Source organism: Dipodomys ordii, unplaced genomic scaffold (assembly GCF_000151885.1).
Source record: "Dipodomys ordii isolate 6190 unplaced genomic scaffold, Dord_2.0 Scaffold113, whole genome shotgun sequence".
NCBI lineage: Eukaryota > Metazoa > Chordata > Mammalia > Rodentia > Heteromyidae > Dipodomys > Dipodomys ordii.
Window position 1 is genome coordinate 2,028,433 of NW_012267329.1, and position 14,669 is coordinate 2,043,101.

At 45.9% G+C, this 14,669-nt stretch overlaps 1 protein-coding gene across 2 annotated transcripts in view; it reads left to right on the forward strand.

Moving 5' to 3' along the window:
* Positions 1 to 732, forward strand: part of Galnt18 (polypeptide N-acetylgalactosaminyltransferase 18) — a 321,219-nt gene extending 320,487 nt beyond the window's left edge. For both annotated transcript variants that reach the window (XM_013028804.1, XM_013028806.1), the window contains one exon: positions 321 to 732. In XM_013028804.1, the coding sequence (XP_012884258.1) occupies positions 321 to 467 (147 nt within the window). In that variant the 3' untranslated portion in view covers positions 468 to 732. The remainder of the gene's footprint in view (positions 1 to 320) is intronic.
* Positions 733 to 14,669: the final 13,937 nt, after the last annotated feature.

Consider the following 14,669-nt stretch of genomic DNA (forward strand, 5'->3'; position numbering starts at 1 on the left):
GCTTGACTCATACATATACTAGATATTGCAAATAAGGAAAACCATGGGACCTATGTTTCTTTGTGCCTGTGTGCCACATCTTAACCAAACAGACACAGCTTGGGGCAAGAAAGTCTCTGCCCTCAAACGGAACAAGGGCGCAGTGAGGAAACTGAGTCACACCTTCAATCTTGGGGAGGAGACCAACTGGAGGAGCCTGAGGTCATGGGAATGCCGGCCCCAATCCACACAGATAATTCTAGCCCTAAGTGGCCACTAGGCTCCCTATGTCTCCCTGAGTTGCCTGTGTGTCCTCTGACCCCTCTGTCCACTGCTCCTAGGGAGGCCCCATCCAGAACCGCAAGTCCAAGCGCTGTCTGGAGCTGCAGGAGAACAGCGACCTGGAGTTCGGCTACCAACTGGTACTGCAGAAGTGCTCAGGCCAGCACTGGAGCATCACCAATGTCCTTCGGAGCTTGGCTTCCTGACCTCCAAGCTGCCATCAGCCTCCCCTTTGCTACTGTGTAGCATTTGCTGCAATGTCGCCTGCTGTCCGCGTGGGGTTGTTTGGAGTCTGGGGGTGCCAGGTTAGTGGGCCCCCTCCACAGAGCTTTTTATTTCCTATCAATTTTCACGGAGTTTATAGAAAGATGACGGGTGGTGGGTGAGGGTATAATATCCTAAACTATTTTGCAACTGTAAATAGGGGACATGGAAAATATTTATAACTGACAATAAAATACAATTGATTAAGAAAAAGGGGGTTGAAGTCCTTTGGTTTCTAGAGGAGATGCGTTTCTGGTTCGTCTGAACTTGTAGCCAGTGTCAGATCCCTCTTCACCCTTTCTGTTTCTCATCCGCGAAAAAGGAGGCTTGAAGCATCTGCAACCAGTGGGAGCTTGTTCAAGCTGCTAGCTTGCTCTGTGAGGTCCAAAGCAGTAACCCAGAGGAAATGTCCTTCCCTAGTTCTTTCCTGCCCTTTGGGTATGTTCTACCTCCCCTGAGAAATCACCACTACCCATTGGTCAGTGGGCTGGCATCTGCTGGCTACGTTTCTCTTTCCTGAAGTCACCAAGTCTTCTCTTTTTCTTCCCAAGCTATGCATGCCCCACACCCGTCGCATGACAGTTGCCTTTGTCCAGTAGCTAAGACCAGTTGGACTCTTGCCACAAATTATGCTGTACTAGTTTCTTGTGGTTTCTATAAGAAAGCACTCAAGACTGGGTGGCTTAAAGAAAGTATTTCACTGTTCTGGAGGCCAGTGGTTCAGAATCAGGGTGCTAGCCCCTTCTGAGCGCTGAGAGAGGATCTGCTCCACGCCTCTCTCCTGAGGCTTCTGGCATGCTTAGGGGTGCCTCAGTGTGTAGACATCCCTCTTTTTCTTGGATCCCCACACTGCCCACCATAAACATGACTGCCTCTCATGCCCAAGTTTCCCATTTGTATAAGGACACCAGGCCTCCTTTGAGAAGGAGCAATTTCAACTGGATTATCTAAAGAAAGATTCTACTTCCTGATAAAGTCAAATGCTGAGGTACTGGGGTCCAGATTTTCACCTGTCTTGGGTGAAATCCCATGCAGAAGACAAGGCTTATTCCGTTTGGGCTTCACACTTTACTTAACTGGACTGCACTCATTCCCTTTCTCATTCCAACTGGTATCTTCCTCTACCTGCAACCATTACGTAGATCGAGATTCTTCTCTGTCCTAGCCTCACCCCACCCACCTCTACTCCACTCTAAACCACCAATCTCTGTTCTTCCTGATCATCTACAATGTCCTACATCAGACTTCCCAAACTCTGGTCCCCAGACCAGCCGCAAGAGCATCACTCACTTGGGAGCTTTCCATCAATGTAGTTCTCCAAGCCCCACCCTGATGTCCAGATCAGATCATCTCTACAGACTGAAGAGCCTTCCAGATGATGATGATGATTCTCTGCTGAAAGTGGAGAGCCACCGCCCAGCACCCATGCGGGCCAGGACACACTAGTCCTCCCACCTACCTTTGCCCAGGCCTCCATTCATAAGTCTCTGCGTGTTTGCAACAGTCTCTACTGCATGCCTGCAAACCATACTACCCCTCACCTACGTGTACTTAACACCTTCACTGCCAGCACTGCATCTCTCATGCAGAGAACAGAATGGGGGCTCTGGAGCCAGATAGCCGAGGTTCAAGTCCTGACTCTCACAGGAGATCTCCTGTATTTGAATGCTTTGTGCATTAATTCCCATCACTTAAAAAATAGAGATAGGCTATCTCTTTTATGGGGTAGCTGTGAAAATTAGATAATTAAGTTTGTGTCAACCACATAGGCCCATGATGGTACATAATCAGTGCTTGTCTATTGTTATTTCATTCAGTGGCAGTCCCCGCCATCCACGCTGTTATACTAACCACACAGTTTGCCATTCCTGTCCATGTCTCAATCCACCCACCTGGACTAACACCCACGCATGTCTGTTCCACATGCCTGAAAGCATCTGCTATCACACTTTGCTACCTGCATGCACACACACACACACACACACACACACACAACTCTACACATTGTTGCCCTCCTGTCCAATGCACCCCAACGTCAACACATGCTTGACCTCTATACTCTGGAGAGCAAACCTGAGAGCGGCACCACCTCCTCACCTAGGGGACAGTAGGAACAGGACAGAGGAGCAGCTTCCTCTTGGAATGTCAACTCACCCTCTCCCTGGGCCTATATGCTGGGCTAGGAGAAGAAGGAAGATGCAGCCCTCTTTTCCCTCTGGGCATGAGAGCCATGTGGCAGGCTGAGGATCTCTGCTGAGATACACAGGTAAGAAGCAGATGTGTGCACAGGCGAGGCAAGAGATCAGAGCACCAAAGAGGACAGAGGCTGATGCGGACAGAGGCTGATGCAGGGGTGTCTCAATGCATGTCCAGCCTTACCCATCCCAGCCTCAGCTAGCTCCTGCAGCAAACTAATTAGCAGCTGTTTAGGGACTCTCTCAACACCCTGGAGTGAAATCATTATTTTTCTTAATGATTTCGCACATTAAACAACTTTGTTTCCTGCTCCCACTTGCCTTCCCTTGATACTGGAAAGAGCGTTGTTTTGGCCTATCCCACAATATTCCCTGGACTGCCAGACTTCTGCTTGGGTCATGATGCAGCTCTACCATATAGCCCAGCCTTGCACCCAGCCTCTGCTCATGGGCCCAGCTGTTATAAGTAATGGGGGGAAAAAGACATCTCTTTGTTCCCTGTTGAAAAGGACAATTGTTGGCAGTTAGAGAAGAACTTGTCAATATCCCAGCATGTCCTAGCCAGTGCTGATGGACAGCTGTCTATAGCCCCTCCAACTTCCTGCATCTCTCCCCACCTGCTAAACCTGGGCACAGGAAGACCAGAAGTACCAAAACCCCAGCTAATGTGGGATTGGCTACCTCATGTCCAGGGGAGCAAGTGTGAGTCCTGATGCTCAATCTCTCAAAGTGTCCCCCTGTTGCCCCTAGATTCCCTTTGCCTTTCTTCACTTCCCTGTCTCTTTTCCTCCATTCCCCTTCTATGCTAGACCATCACCTCCCAAATCTGAGTCTCTGGATCTGCTTCCAGGATCAACTGCCTGTGCCCACTTCTCCTGGGCCATGACTGCCACTTACAGCTCACCTACACCTGGGTACCAGGGATGCCCAGATAGGTACCTGCACCTGGACCGCTCCTTTGAGCTCTAGACCTCATCTTCATCATGCTCTTGTCTAGGCCTTGATCAGATATGCGACCTTGGAGATGATGCTGACCTGAAATGCTGGAAGTGGATCTATCACTGTCCCACCCAAACTGGACCTATCCCAGTGACCAGCAGCTCCAAGTGACTGAACTCCAGATCCTTCCATCCAACCCCTTCTCATTGTTGCTCAGCATATCTGGGCAGTGATGCCTTTTAAACAGTTCTGGGCTCTTCCATGAGCTACTTCACTGCCTATGCATCATCCTCCATGCTACGATTGTCATGGCTTTTTCTGAAACATAACTATCATCAGATCCATTTCATGTCTAAGACCTCCAGTAACTTGTTGGAGATTGTCGACAACCAGCTCAGAGACCAGACTCAAAACTTACTCCCTCATTAGTGCAAAGGCCAAGTGTGCAAAACATCAAAACCAGGGTCTCAGACACAAGTGGTCCCTGAGGACAAGCAAGCTCCCTGGCTGCCATTTTGACTGGACATCTATAGCATCTGCACCATTTTTCAGAGGTGTTACTATACCATGGGCTTTGTCCTTTTTCAGAAAACATTCATTGAGGTGTATATTAATTTCCTAGGGCTGTCGTAACAAATTTCTATAGCCTGGGTGGGGGGCAGGTACAAGCCATCTGGAGGCCTCACAACCAAGATGGAGGTTTGGACAGGACTGGCTCTTTCTGAGGACTCTGTGTGATGGCTCTTTTGCTAGCTTTGCTCCTTGGCTTGTAGATGGTGACTTCTCCGTCCTTATTTCCAAGTGTCTTCTTATAAGGACAGCACTCATAGTCATGTGGCCCATCTTCATCATATAAACTCCTATTAACTTCATTACTTATCTCCAAGTAAGGTCCCCAGAGTTAGGAAGTCCATATGTACCTTTGGGGTACACTTGAAGCCAAGAAAAGGCGGTAAAGAACAAACTGAAGGCCAAGGTCTTCTGTGGGGGAGAGGGAGCAGCCTCATTGGTCCTCACAGTAATTAGAGTAGCTACTACATGGTGACAGAATTTTTGCCTGGGTACCTGAGGTGTTCAACATTGTCTTCCATGTCCACTTCAAAAGGGATGTGGAAAACTGCCCCAGCACAGCACAGCTGTGACCCCCCATACCTAGTACCCTATAACCATGGCAATGATGTTTTCCCTCCACACCAGCTTCAGCCTGACCCAAGGGCATCAGCCAGTGGTCAATGCCTCAGTATAAAAGATGTGGTGAACCAATCAAATTCTACCTGGAGGACTGCATGTTACATGACACATGTGACAAAGCAGCCATTTACCGAAGAAGGTCAGGACTCTTGGCCACGCATAGAGATGTGTTGTGGTGTCGGAGAGTAGCCCAGAGGACTGAGCAAGCCCCAGTTCAGGCATGTGAAGCCACAGAGGGAAAACCACAACTAAACGAAGAGAGGAGCTGATTTCCAGAGGCAGCAGATGACAGATAGGCCTTGAGCAACCAGACCTAATCTGTACACACCTTAAGGATTCTTCCTTTCCTTGTGGAATAGAAGCAACCCGATCTTTACAATAAGCAATATGGATAGAAGCAGGATGTCAAGAATTAATACATCAGAGCTACAGACCTTCAGCTGTGTGAGAAGCCTCATGCAGTCCCTGAAGCTGTGACACTCATACAACAGAAATGCACACAAGTATCTTATTTGCACAAAATATGTGCACACACATGAAGTTTGTCATACACACAACCACGTGCGTGTTCATACTAACAGACATATACATACACATACATATCAAAGAGAAAATGGATTTCTTCTCCCTCAAAAGATCTTTGTTTACAGTAATAACGCACCAGGTGTGGTGGTACATGCCTGTGTGATCTTACCTACTTCAGAGGTGGAGATAGGAGGATCATGTTCTGAGGCCAACTTGAGTTGACAAGCAAAAAGCAAAAGCATTGGAGGTGTGTTCCAAATGGTTGAGGCTTTGTACTCACAAAGCTCTGAATTCATACCCCAGTACTTCAAAACAATAAATACATACATACATAAACATAAACAAGGCTGTCGTTAGTTAACCTAGCCTTTGCAAAGCCAAGGCTGTTGGAAATCAGAGCTCTTCTATTCTCTTCTTTTCTTTCTAATTACCAGTAAAAGATATAAGACCATTCTCAAACAAGATACTGGGACTTTATGGCCTTCACATGCTTTCTGTATGGTTAGTTACAACATCTACAAGTTTAGGAAAAACAAACACACGTCAGTCACTCAAAAATGTATCATCTCAGCCAGGTGCCAGTGGTTCACCCCTGTAATTGGAGGATTGAAGTTTGACGTCAGCCTAGGCATAAACTTGAGAACCTCCCTCATTTCAACCAATTGTTGGATACCATAACAGGCACCTGCCATCCTAGCATAACTAGGCAGATCAAGGTCCAGTCAGAGGCAAAGATGGCTGGAGTCATGGTTCAAGGTGGTAAAGTATCTACCTAGCAAGCACATGGCCCTGAGTTCAACCTTCATTACCACCAAGAAATAAAAGTATCATCCCAAGTTGGGATTCTTCTGTGTCCAACTCAGCATAGGAGTGAGACATTCACTGTTCATCCAACACCCAGCCTCTGTGACTCTCACCTTCTGCCTCACCCAGTCACTTCCAACCCCATGCAAGAACTGTATCCTCACTTGGAGTTTTGGTAAACCTGGCCTGGGGTGAGGAGGGGGGGATGAGGGAGGGTTGTTATTCCTGGTAAGGTATGTTGTTAGAACAAAAAAAAATTGCCACAAGTTGGAATCCAGTTTCAAAGATGATCACCACATACTGTCTCTGTCTCTACTGAGCCTCCTGGTGACTGTACCAGGGGCAGAAGACTTACTCATTTTCCCCAGGAGAGAACTTGTGTCCAAAGGAGCCTGAGGCACCAAGCTCAGAGAGCCCTCCGCTTAGCTTAATAATGCTCTACTGTCACTATCTTGAAATTCTAGTAACTTCTGTACAAGGGGCCCCATATTTGTATTTGTATTTGTACAGCAATTACGTAGCTGATCTGCTTGTGGCATTGCGTTTTTGTAGGAAGAAACCAACAAGTCCACAGGAGGAGCTGTTCTGGAGAGAGAGGTAATGAAGCCATGTGGCAGAGAATCTACCTCCTGTCTCTTGTCAGGATAGGTAATGCTCTCCTTCAGCAACCCCATTACTCAGCCAGCTGCCACTACACAGCAGCCCCCAGGGGGCGCTGCGCTCCCTCCGTGCTGACTCTCAAGTACAGGCCCCAAATCCTGACAGCACAGCCAAATTATCCAAAGGAACTGAGAGAGACTCCAAGGAAGAATCCCCAAACCAAGGAGAGAGTATGGGAGAGATTTCTCCCCACCCCCACCCCCAGCCCAGTACTTTCTGTTCCACTCACATGCTTCTATGACCTGCTCCATCTTCAATTCTTGGCCATGGAAATCACCCTGGAGTAAGTAACATGCCCAGGGTAAAAACAACCCTCCTGTCCTCAGTATACGAAGACATCTGGGGAACACTGGGACCAGAAGACTAGGTGGATGGAGGAAGATTAACAGAAAAGAGTTCATGGTGGCAGGAATGTGAGTACAGAACTGAGCAGGACAAAGCGAAGGGGAGAGGGGGGCGGTCTAAACCATGCTGGCAGCTGGAGCCATGGGAAAGTGGGCTGCCCAGCAGCACTGAGGCCCAAAAGGGATGAACCCCCACATGGCATCCATAGTCCAGCAAGGAGAGGGGCTTGCTGGGAGAAAAGTGCCTCTCCTTACCCCTCTTTCACATCCTCCCAGTGCTTCCATGGGCCAACACCAGAGGGAGGAGAAAGCACAGAGCCTTTGATGCTCTCCAGAAGTCAGTGCAGAGCAGGCTGGGGAAAAGCCTTACCTTGTCTGTCTCAGGTCACCCATCGCTGACTCTCCTACTGCACGCCCTATTCCCTCCCCCAGTTCCTGAGCACCCCTTGTATGAAAACTAATGTACTTTTGCATTTAACTATCGCTTGTGTTAATATGAAAGAGAAAGGCAGCATGAGACACTAGAAGACATTGCCAGTCTGTTTCCTTCTGTCCCTTTTCTCTGGATCTTCCAGACCCAGGCTCCATCCGAGAGACTCAGACTCTCTGATCTCTAAGGAGTGGGGTTGTGGACAGTTTCCGTCTCACCTACATAGAGGGTAGGGATGGACGTGGCCTAGATGTCTAGATACCCATGACCTTGGAGCAAGCAAAGACATCCCATCCATTTAAGGGCCTTCAGCCAATTCCAGCTGCCTGGAGGGATGTGTTTGAGCAGGTTCTGAAGGGAAAGGTTTAGAATTGATATGTAGATAGATATAGATGTGTGAATGTGTAGGAGATGAGCAAAGTGGGCCCATGTACCATGTAGTTAGACTCTCAACATTCGCTCCCTGCCTCACCCTGTGCGGGCTCCAGCATCCCTTCTCCCAGCTGACACAGTCATTCAGTGAACCACAGCCCACTGAGAAGGTGCTCTGAGGCCCTTAATGTCCGGGTGCTATCACCAAATGTCATGTCCTGTTCCATGGACACCACTCTCTGGTCAAAGCACATGGACCCTTCTGCTGCCTCTCTGGCATTGACCTTTGCTTTAAGTCTGGTTTCCTCAGCTCTTCTCCTTTGGGTCTTCCTATCACCCCCATGCCCCACCAGGAAAGGAGCTGTAGTCTCACCATGACTTCTTACCTGCTCAACTAAATTTACCTGAATGATGGTTGGTGTTTGGGGAACATTGCAGGCCTAGACTGTCCTACAACGGTTAATAAACATTTATCCATTACTCCAATGGGTACTGAGGTAAATACTTTTTGTTGCTTTCTAATACAAATGTCCATCATAACTTGATCAAATGATACTATTATGATCATCTTCATTTCATGGTTGAGAAAAATAAAGCCATAGAACCATCAGAGGCTGGATCTGAATAGCCTCTTCACCTGTACCACGCTGTTCTGACCCCTGGGAGGGGGACCTGGTAGCTCCACACTAACTTCTATTCATCCCAAAGATCTCTACCCTGTGTGTGGTTCAGCCTGGACCAAAGTAGCAATTGTAGCTAAGACCTCTAGAGGTACCAAACAGGATCCTGCGTGCAGTACCAACTCAGTTAAACTCATGGCATCCTAGAAGAGAGGCTTTTGAACTAACATTATTTTACAGATGAGGAAACTGAGGCATAGAGGTTAAATAGCTTTTTCACGGTCACATAGAACAAGTGGTCAAGTGTCAGAATATTGACTCAGATTTCCTGCTGCCAACCTCTGGTCTTGACCAATAAGACATATAACCTCCAGACCACCACACAGTCCATGCATGTATTTGCTCCAGAATCCACAGACTGTGGCCTCTGGGGTCTGGTTTCCTCAGGCTCCACATGCCGCCTGGCTATAAACACCACCTTGTTTCAATTCCCTGGTAAGTAAGCCTGACCTTCTGAACGTGACTATGGTGAGAATGTGATTAATGAGCCAATTATTTCTGGGGAAGACATGGTGCAAAATAAATAGCCCATTTCCCTTCAATTTACTGTTTTAATAAATAAATAGCGTTCCATGCTCTGGTTTTGTTTATTGCTGCTCATACCTGAAAGTTTGTGATGAATCTTCATGTTGTTCATTTCCAAAATTAATCAGATCTGCCTAGTGACTTTGAAATATAGGGCTGCATTTGTCCTTCGATGTTGAACATCATGATAGCCAGACAGGACCAAGGGGTAAGACAAGGCCTGGGAGGCAGGGTGGGCGGGGGCAGGATGCCTACTCTGCTTAGGTCTATGCCATCAAAACACCAGGCCCTGAGCACCTGCACATGAGAACTACCATCAGGGAAGCTCTGAATATAGCCCCATGATTCATAGATTACAACAAACAAGACCTGCTAAATGAGCCAAAAAGCCTTCCCCCTCTCTTGAGGGATACAGAGATTGCAGACATTATTCAGCTGGCTATGTGTTGTAGGTCGCTTCTCTGCATTGTAAGCACAAAGGCAAGACTGAAGGGCATGTGAGAGGCAGGGCTTGCTTCCTGGACCAATGGCCCCTGCTGGATGGGCAACTTTCAGGGTGAGCAGAAGTAAAAGAAACTTAGGAAAACTGATGAGATGGGTGGGGTTGGGAGTGATGAGGGAAAATGATGAAGGGATGATGTTGATCAACTTGTATTGTACTCATAAACTGGCACGCTGAATGGTAACTACTTCGCACAAATGCTTAAAGATAATAAAGAGAAGATCAAATAAGAAACCCAACCAGTGAATGTTTATCATGAATGTTGACATTCTACCCACCTTAACGATAGTTAAGCCTCACAAGAGTTCAGGAGGCAAATGCTCAGTTCCCACTTCGCAGATGAGAAAGAAGAGCTTCTCTGGGATGGGAAACTTGCCAAGGTCTCAGCACTAGCAAGTGAAAGTGGTGTAGTCTAGATTCATATGTGCATCTTTAGACTCCAAAATCAGGGTTCATTTTTCATCTGGAAAATAAGTACACAGCCGTTTCTCTATATCTGCGAATCTGCCTTCACAGAGTCAATCAACGGCAGATGGAACATTGGGGGGGGGTGGAAATAATGGCCACTATTGACCATGTACAGACTTTTTTACCTGGTCATTAGTCCCTAAGCAATCCCATATAACAACTACTAACATAACATTGCATTGTATTAGGTACTGTAACCAACCCAATGATGATTTAAAGTACATGGGAGCATGTATAGAGGTTATATGTAAATACTATATCATTTTATACAAAGAGCTTGGGTTTACTGTCCAAGGGAGTTCTGGAACCAAATCACTCATGGACATTGAAGGATTCCCTCTCTCTCTCTCTCTCTCTCTCCCTTTCCTTCTCCTCTTTCCTCCTTTCTTTCCCTCCCCCTTCCTCCTTCCCTTCTTTCCCCTTCTCCCCTCCCCCACCCCCATATGTGTATGTAGTAGTCTGTCCTAGGACAGTCAAAGAATGCCACCAAGAAGAAGTGGTGATTCTAACCTGGGCATTGTCACATGGATAGTTTTCTGAATGGTGAATAGCAAATGACGAATGACCTACCAGCCAGCAAGCAGAGTTATGTCTGACTTAAAGTCATGGAATGGGACAGGTAGGAAGTAAAAGGAATTATGAAGCATGGGGAATGACTGGACATAAGTGAGAGAGGGAGAAAAGAGAATCATTGCTCTTTCTCTACATCTCTCAGTGGTGAGTGAATCCGTCTCACATCTGCCCCCAGTCTTCTCTTGGTTCCCTGGGATGCTATAAAGGCAGGTGTGCAGGTAGTCTACAGCTTCTCCAGAAGTGAGACCACTGCAAAAGGACCCGTGTGGGAGGCCAGATCTTGATCTGTCTTGTGTGTGTGTGTGTGTGTGTGTGTGTGTGTGTGTGTGTGTGTGTGTGTGTGTGTGTGTGTTGGTACTGGGGCTCAAACTCAGGGTCTAGACACCGTCTTTTAGTTTTTATACTGAAGGCTGACACACTACCACTTGAGCCATACCTCCACTTCCAGCTTTTTGGTAGTTAATTAGGGAAGGCTTTCCTGCCCAGGCTGGCTTTGAATTGAGAGCTTCAGATCTCAGCCTTCTGTGTAGCTAGGATTACAGGAATGAGGCACCAGTGCTTAGCTGCCAAACTCTGTCCTAAATCTGCAGAGGTCAAGAGACCTTGGGGACCTCAGATGGATGTCAGAGGACTAATGGTGGGGTCTGTGGGCCTGGAGTGTGTCTATGATCTAGAGGATTCATGATCTAGCTCTAAATTGATGCTCCCAGCACCTTGCTTCCCTCCTCCATTCCTTCTCATCAAGACACAAACTGTTCTTAGATAACTTAGAAGCACACCCGACTCACCTTGGGTAGAGGTAGAAGTGTGAGGGACCTATAAACCTAGTCATTACCAGCTGCCAGGTGTGCAGAGCTTTACAGCTCACACGGGGCTCTAACTCACTGGAGCATCCCAGCAACCTGAAATGAGCCAGATAGTGGATCAAGTGTAAACTACCGACTGTCTTATTATCAACTGCCTTCTGCAATAGCTGGGGCTGCAAAATGCCTTGTTAGGAGGCGTGAATTCTGTCTACTTGTGTCCTTGAGCCCAAGTTGGAAAGATGAGAGGCCATATAAGACCTGTTCATCCCATCTAAGATCATGATCTAGTGAAGAAGCTCCATGGTTTTAACACAAGAAAGTGATCCAGGTATGGTGATACATGCCTGTAATCCAGCACATAGAGGGCTGAAGCAAGAGGATTTGGATTCCAAGGCCAACCTTCACTGCATAGTTAGACTCTGTCTCAAGAAAAGCAAAACAAAAGAAAAATCCTACAGGCCGGGCGCTGGTGGCTCACGCCTGCAATCCTAACAACTCAGGAGGCTGAGATCTGAGGATCGCGGTTCAAAGCCAGCCCGGGCAGGAGAGACCGCGAGATTCCTATCTCCAATAAACCACCAGAAAACTGGAAGTGGCGCTATAGCTCAAGTGGTAGAGCACTCGCCTTGAGCTGAAGAGCTGAGGGACAGCGCCCAGGCCCAGAGTTCAAGCCCCACGACCGACAAAAAAAAAAGAAAGAAATAAAAATCCTACAATAAATGCTACATGAACTGCCCTTCACAAATGTTTCTCTGATTATGAAAGTAGCAAATGCATAGTATAGACAAATGCATAACAGACATGAAGAGGAAAAGAGTGAGTGTTTTGATCCATTCAGAAATGACTATATTACTATTTTGTCTGATTTTTGCATATGTTTGAAGTGGATTTTTTAATTACTTAAGACAATAATTGTCTTCTAGGCATCACTTGGGTTTAAGTGAAGATCTTGTAAATTTGTGATCAATAGAAGCATAAATGATAAGACTATTTAGAGAATTGAATCAATTAAACTATGCAAAGTACATATTACATAACATAGTCCCTAGATTACAGTCAGTATTCAATGAAGGCCCATTGGTATTCTTATTCTGATCTATCTTGAGCCATTGGGCCCGCCACACACAAGATGATTTACATGAAATACCCAAGTGGAAACTGAGCCCAAGGTAAGGAGGCTTAGTACACAAGACTGCTTCAGTAAGAAAACCTCAGGACAAGCAGCAGTTCCACGTCCTGCCTGGTATTTGCCTGGTCTCCTAGTTGCCTCTGTCACAAGTGGAGGGGTTAGTGTAAGATGGAGTGGGAAAGATGTGAAGTAAAGCTGAGCTGTTGTGTTACCACTAGAAATGGAGTCACTGACTTTTGCTATCCATAAAGACCTTCCTGTCTAGCACAGCCCCAAGCCCTGGACCAGCATCTCTATAAGCAAAATGGGAGGCTAGGGATGGGCTGAGCAGATGTGACCTCTCACTTATCAGGATCACCTTTCACTCATTTCCCTGATTCTCTTGACCCATCAGCAAGAGAATTCAGGCCTCAGTACTCATTGACTTTCTCAGCTCTTTACATTGCCCTGATCTAAAGCAATCCTCCTATGAAAGGCCCAAGTGCCACCCCTGAATTCCTTATAGAAATCTTCAGCTGAAACCCCGGGCCTGAATCTTAGACATTTGCTAGCTGTGTGGGTAACAGCCAGGAACATGATCCAGAAAAACACTACGAACACAGGATAGGTGACTAGATGAAATGTAGATTTTGAAAATGTAGATGAAAGTAGATGACTTCCTAATAAAACATAAATTACCTATATTGGCTCAAAGATATCAAAATCTTGAATAACCAAGGCAAAAAAAAATGCAGCTAAGACCAAGCAGTTTAACATCAGAATTTTGTCTCACTATGAACAATGATGTTTACCAAAAAAGTCAAAACAAGTAAAAAGTAGAGAAATAACCAATTTACCTTATGAAATTTGTAAAACAAAACTAAAAATAAGCAATGATGGTATATAAAGTTTAGCAAAGGATACGTTGCACAGATATATATAAATACATCTGTGCAATTGTCAATAAAATATTTATGGAGGGAAACCAAGCTATCAAAAAGTTATCTATAACTATCTATAACTAAAGTTATCTATAACTAACTATATTTCCATATAAGGAAATCTATGAAAGTTTCCACCATGCCAAAGTGTTAAAAGATAACCCTTTGAGCCAGGCACCAGTGGCTCACACCTGTAATCCTAGCTACTCAGGAGGCTGAGCTCTGAGGATCACAGTTCAAAGCCTGCCCTGGAAAGAATGTCCGTGAGACTCTTATCTCCAATAAACCACTAGAAAATTGGAAGTGGTACTATGGCTCACCTTGAGCTGAAGAGCTCAGGGACAGCACCGAGGCCCAGAGTTCAAGTACCATGACCGACAAAAAAAAAAGATAACCCTATGATCATATCAGTCATTGCTGAAAAAAAACCCAAATTTGAGACACATTCATCATCAAGACTTTTAAAAGAGAAAAAAAGAAGAAAGAGAGAAGAGACAGAGGAGACTCAACATCCAATGACCAAAAACTAGCAGCCAACAGCATCCTCAGTTGGGAAACATGAAAAGCATGTGAATTTGACTATACAGCCAAGGTAACCGAATAATTGTGGAACACAGACACACACACACACACACACACACACACACACACACACTGATACAAGGCCAGTGAAGCAGAAATTGATGGATCAGTAGAACAGAACAGAAAGCCCAGAAGTAGACGGAGCCATACACAGAATCTGAATACATGCCAAAGGTGACACGTGAGCTCAGGAGGAACAGATGCTGTGCTTATCATGTAGTTTTGACTCCACTGCCCATCTGTCTGGAAAACATGAACCCTCCTTCTCCATAAGCATCAGAATAAATTTCAAAAGTTATTCTATAAGAATCAATTTCAACTGTGAAAATGGCAGTTCTTCCAAAGGCTATCTATAAATTCAATGTGATATCTATCAATATTCCAACCTCATTCTTCAATGAAATAGGAGAAGCAACACAAAAATTCATATGGAACAATAAAAGACCCTGAATAGCAAAAATGATCCTTATCAGAAAGAACAGTGCTGGAGGAATATCAA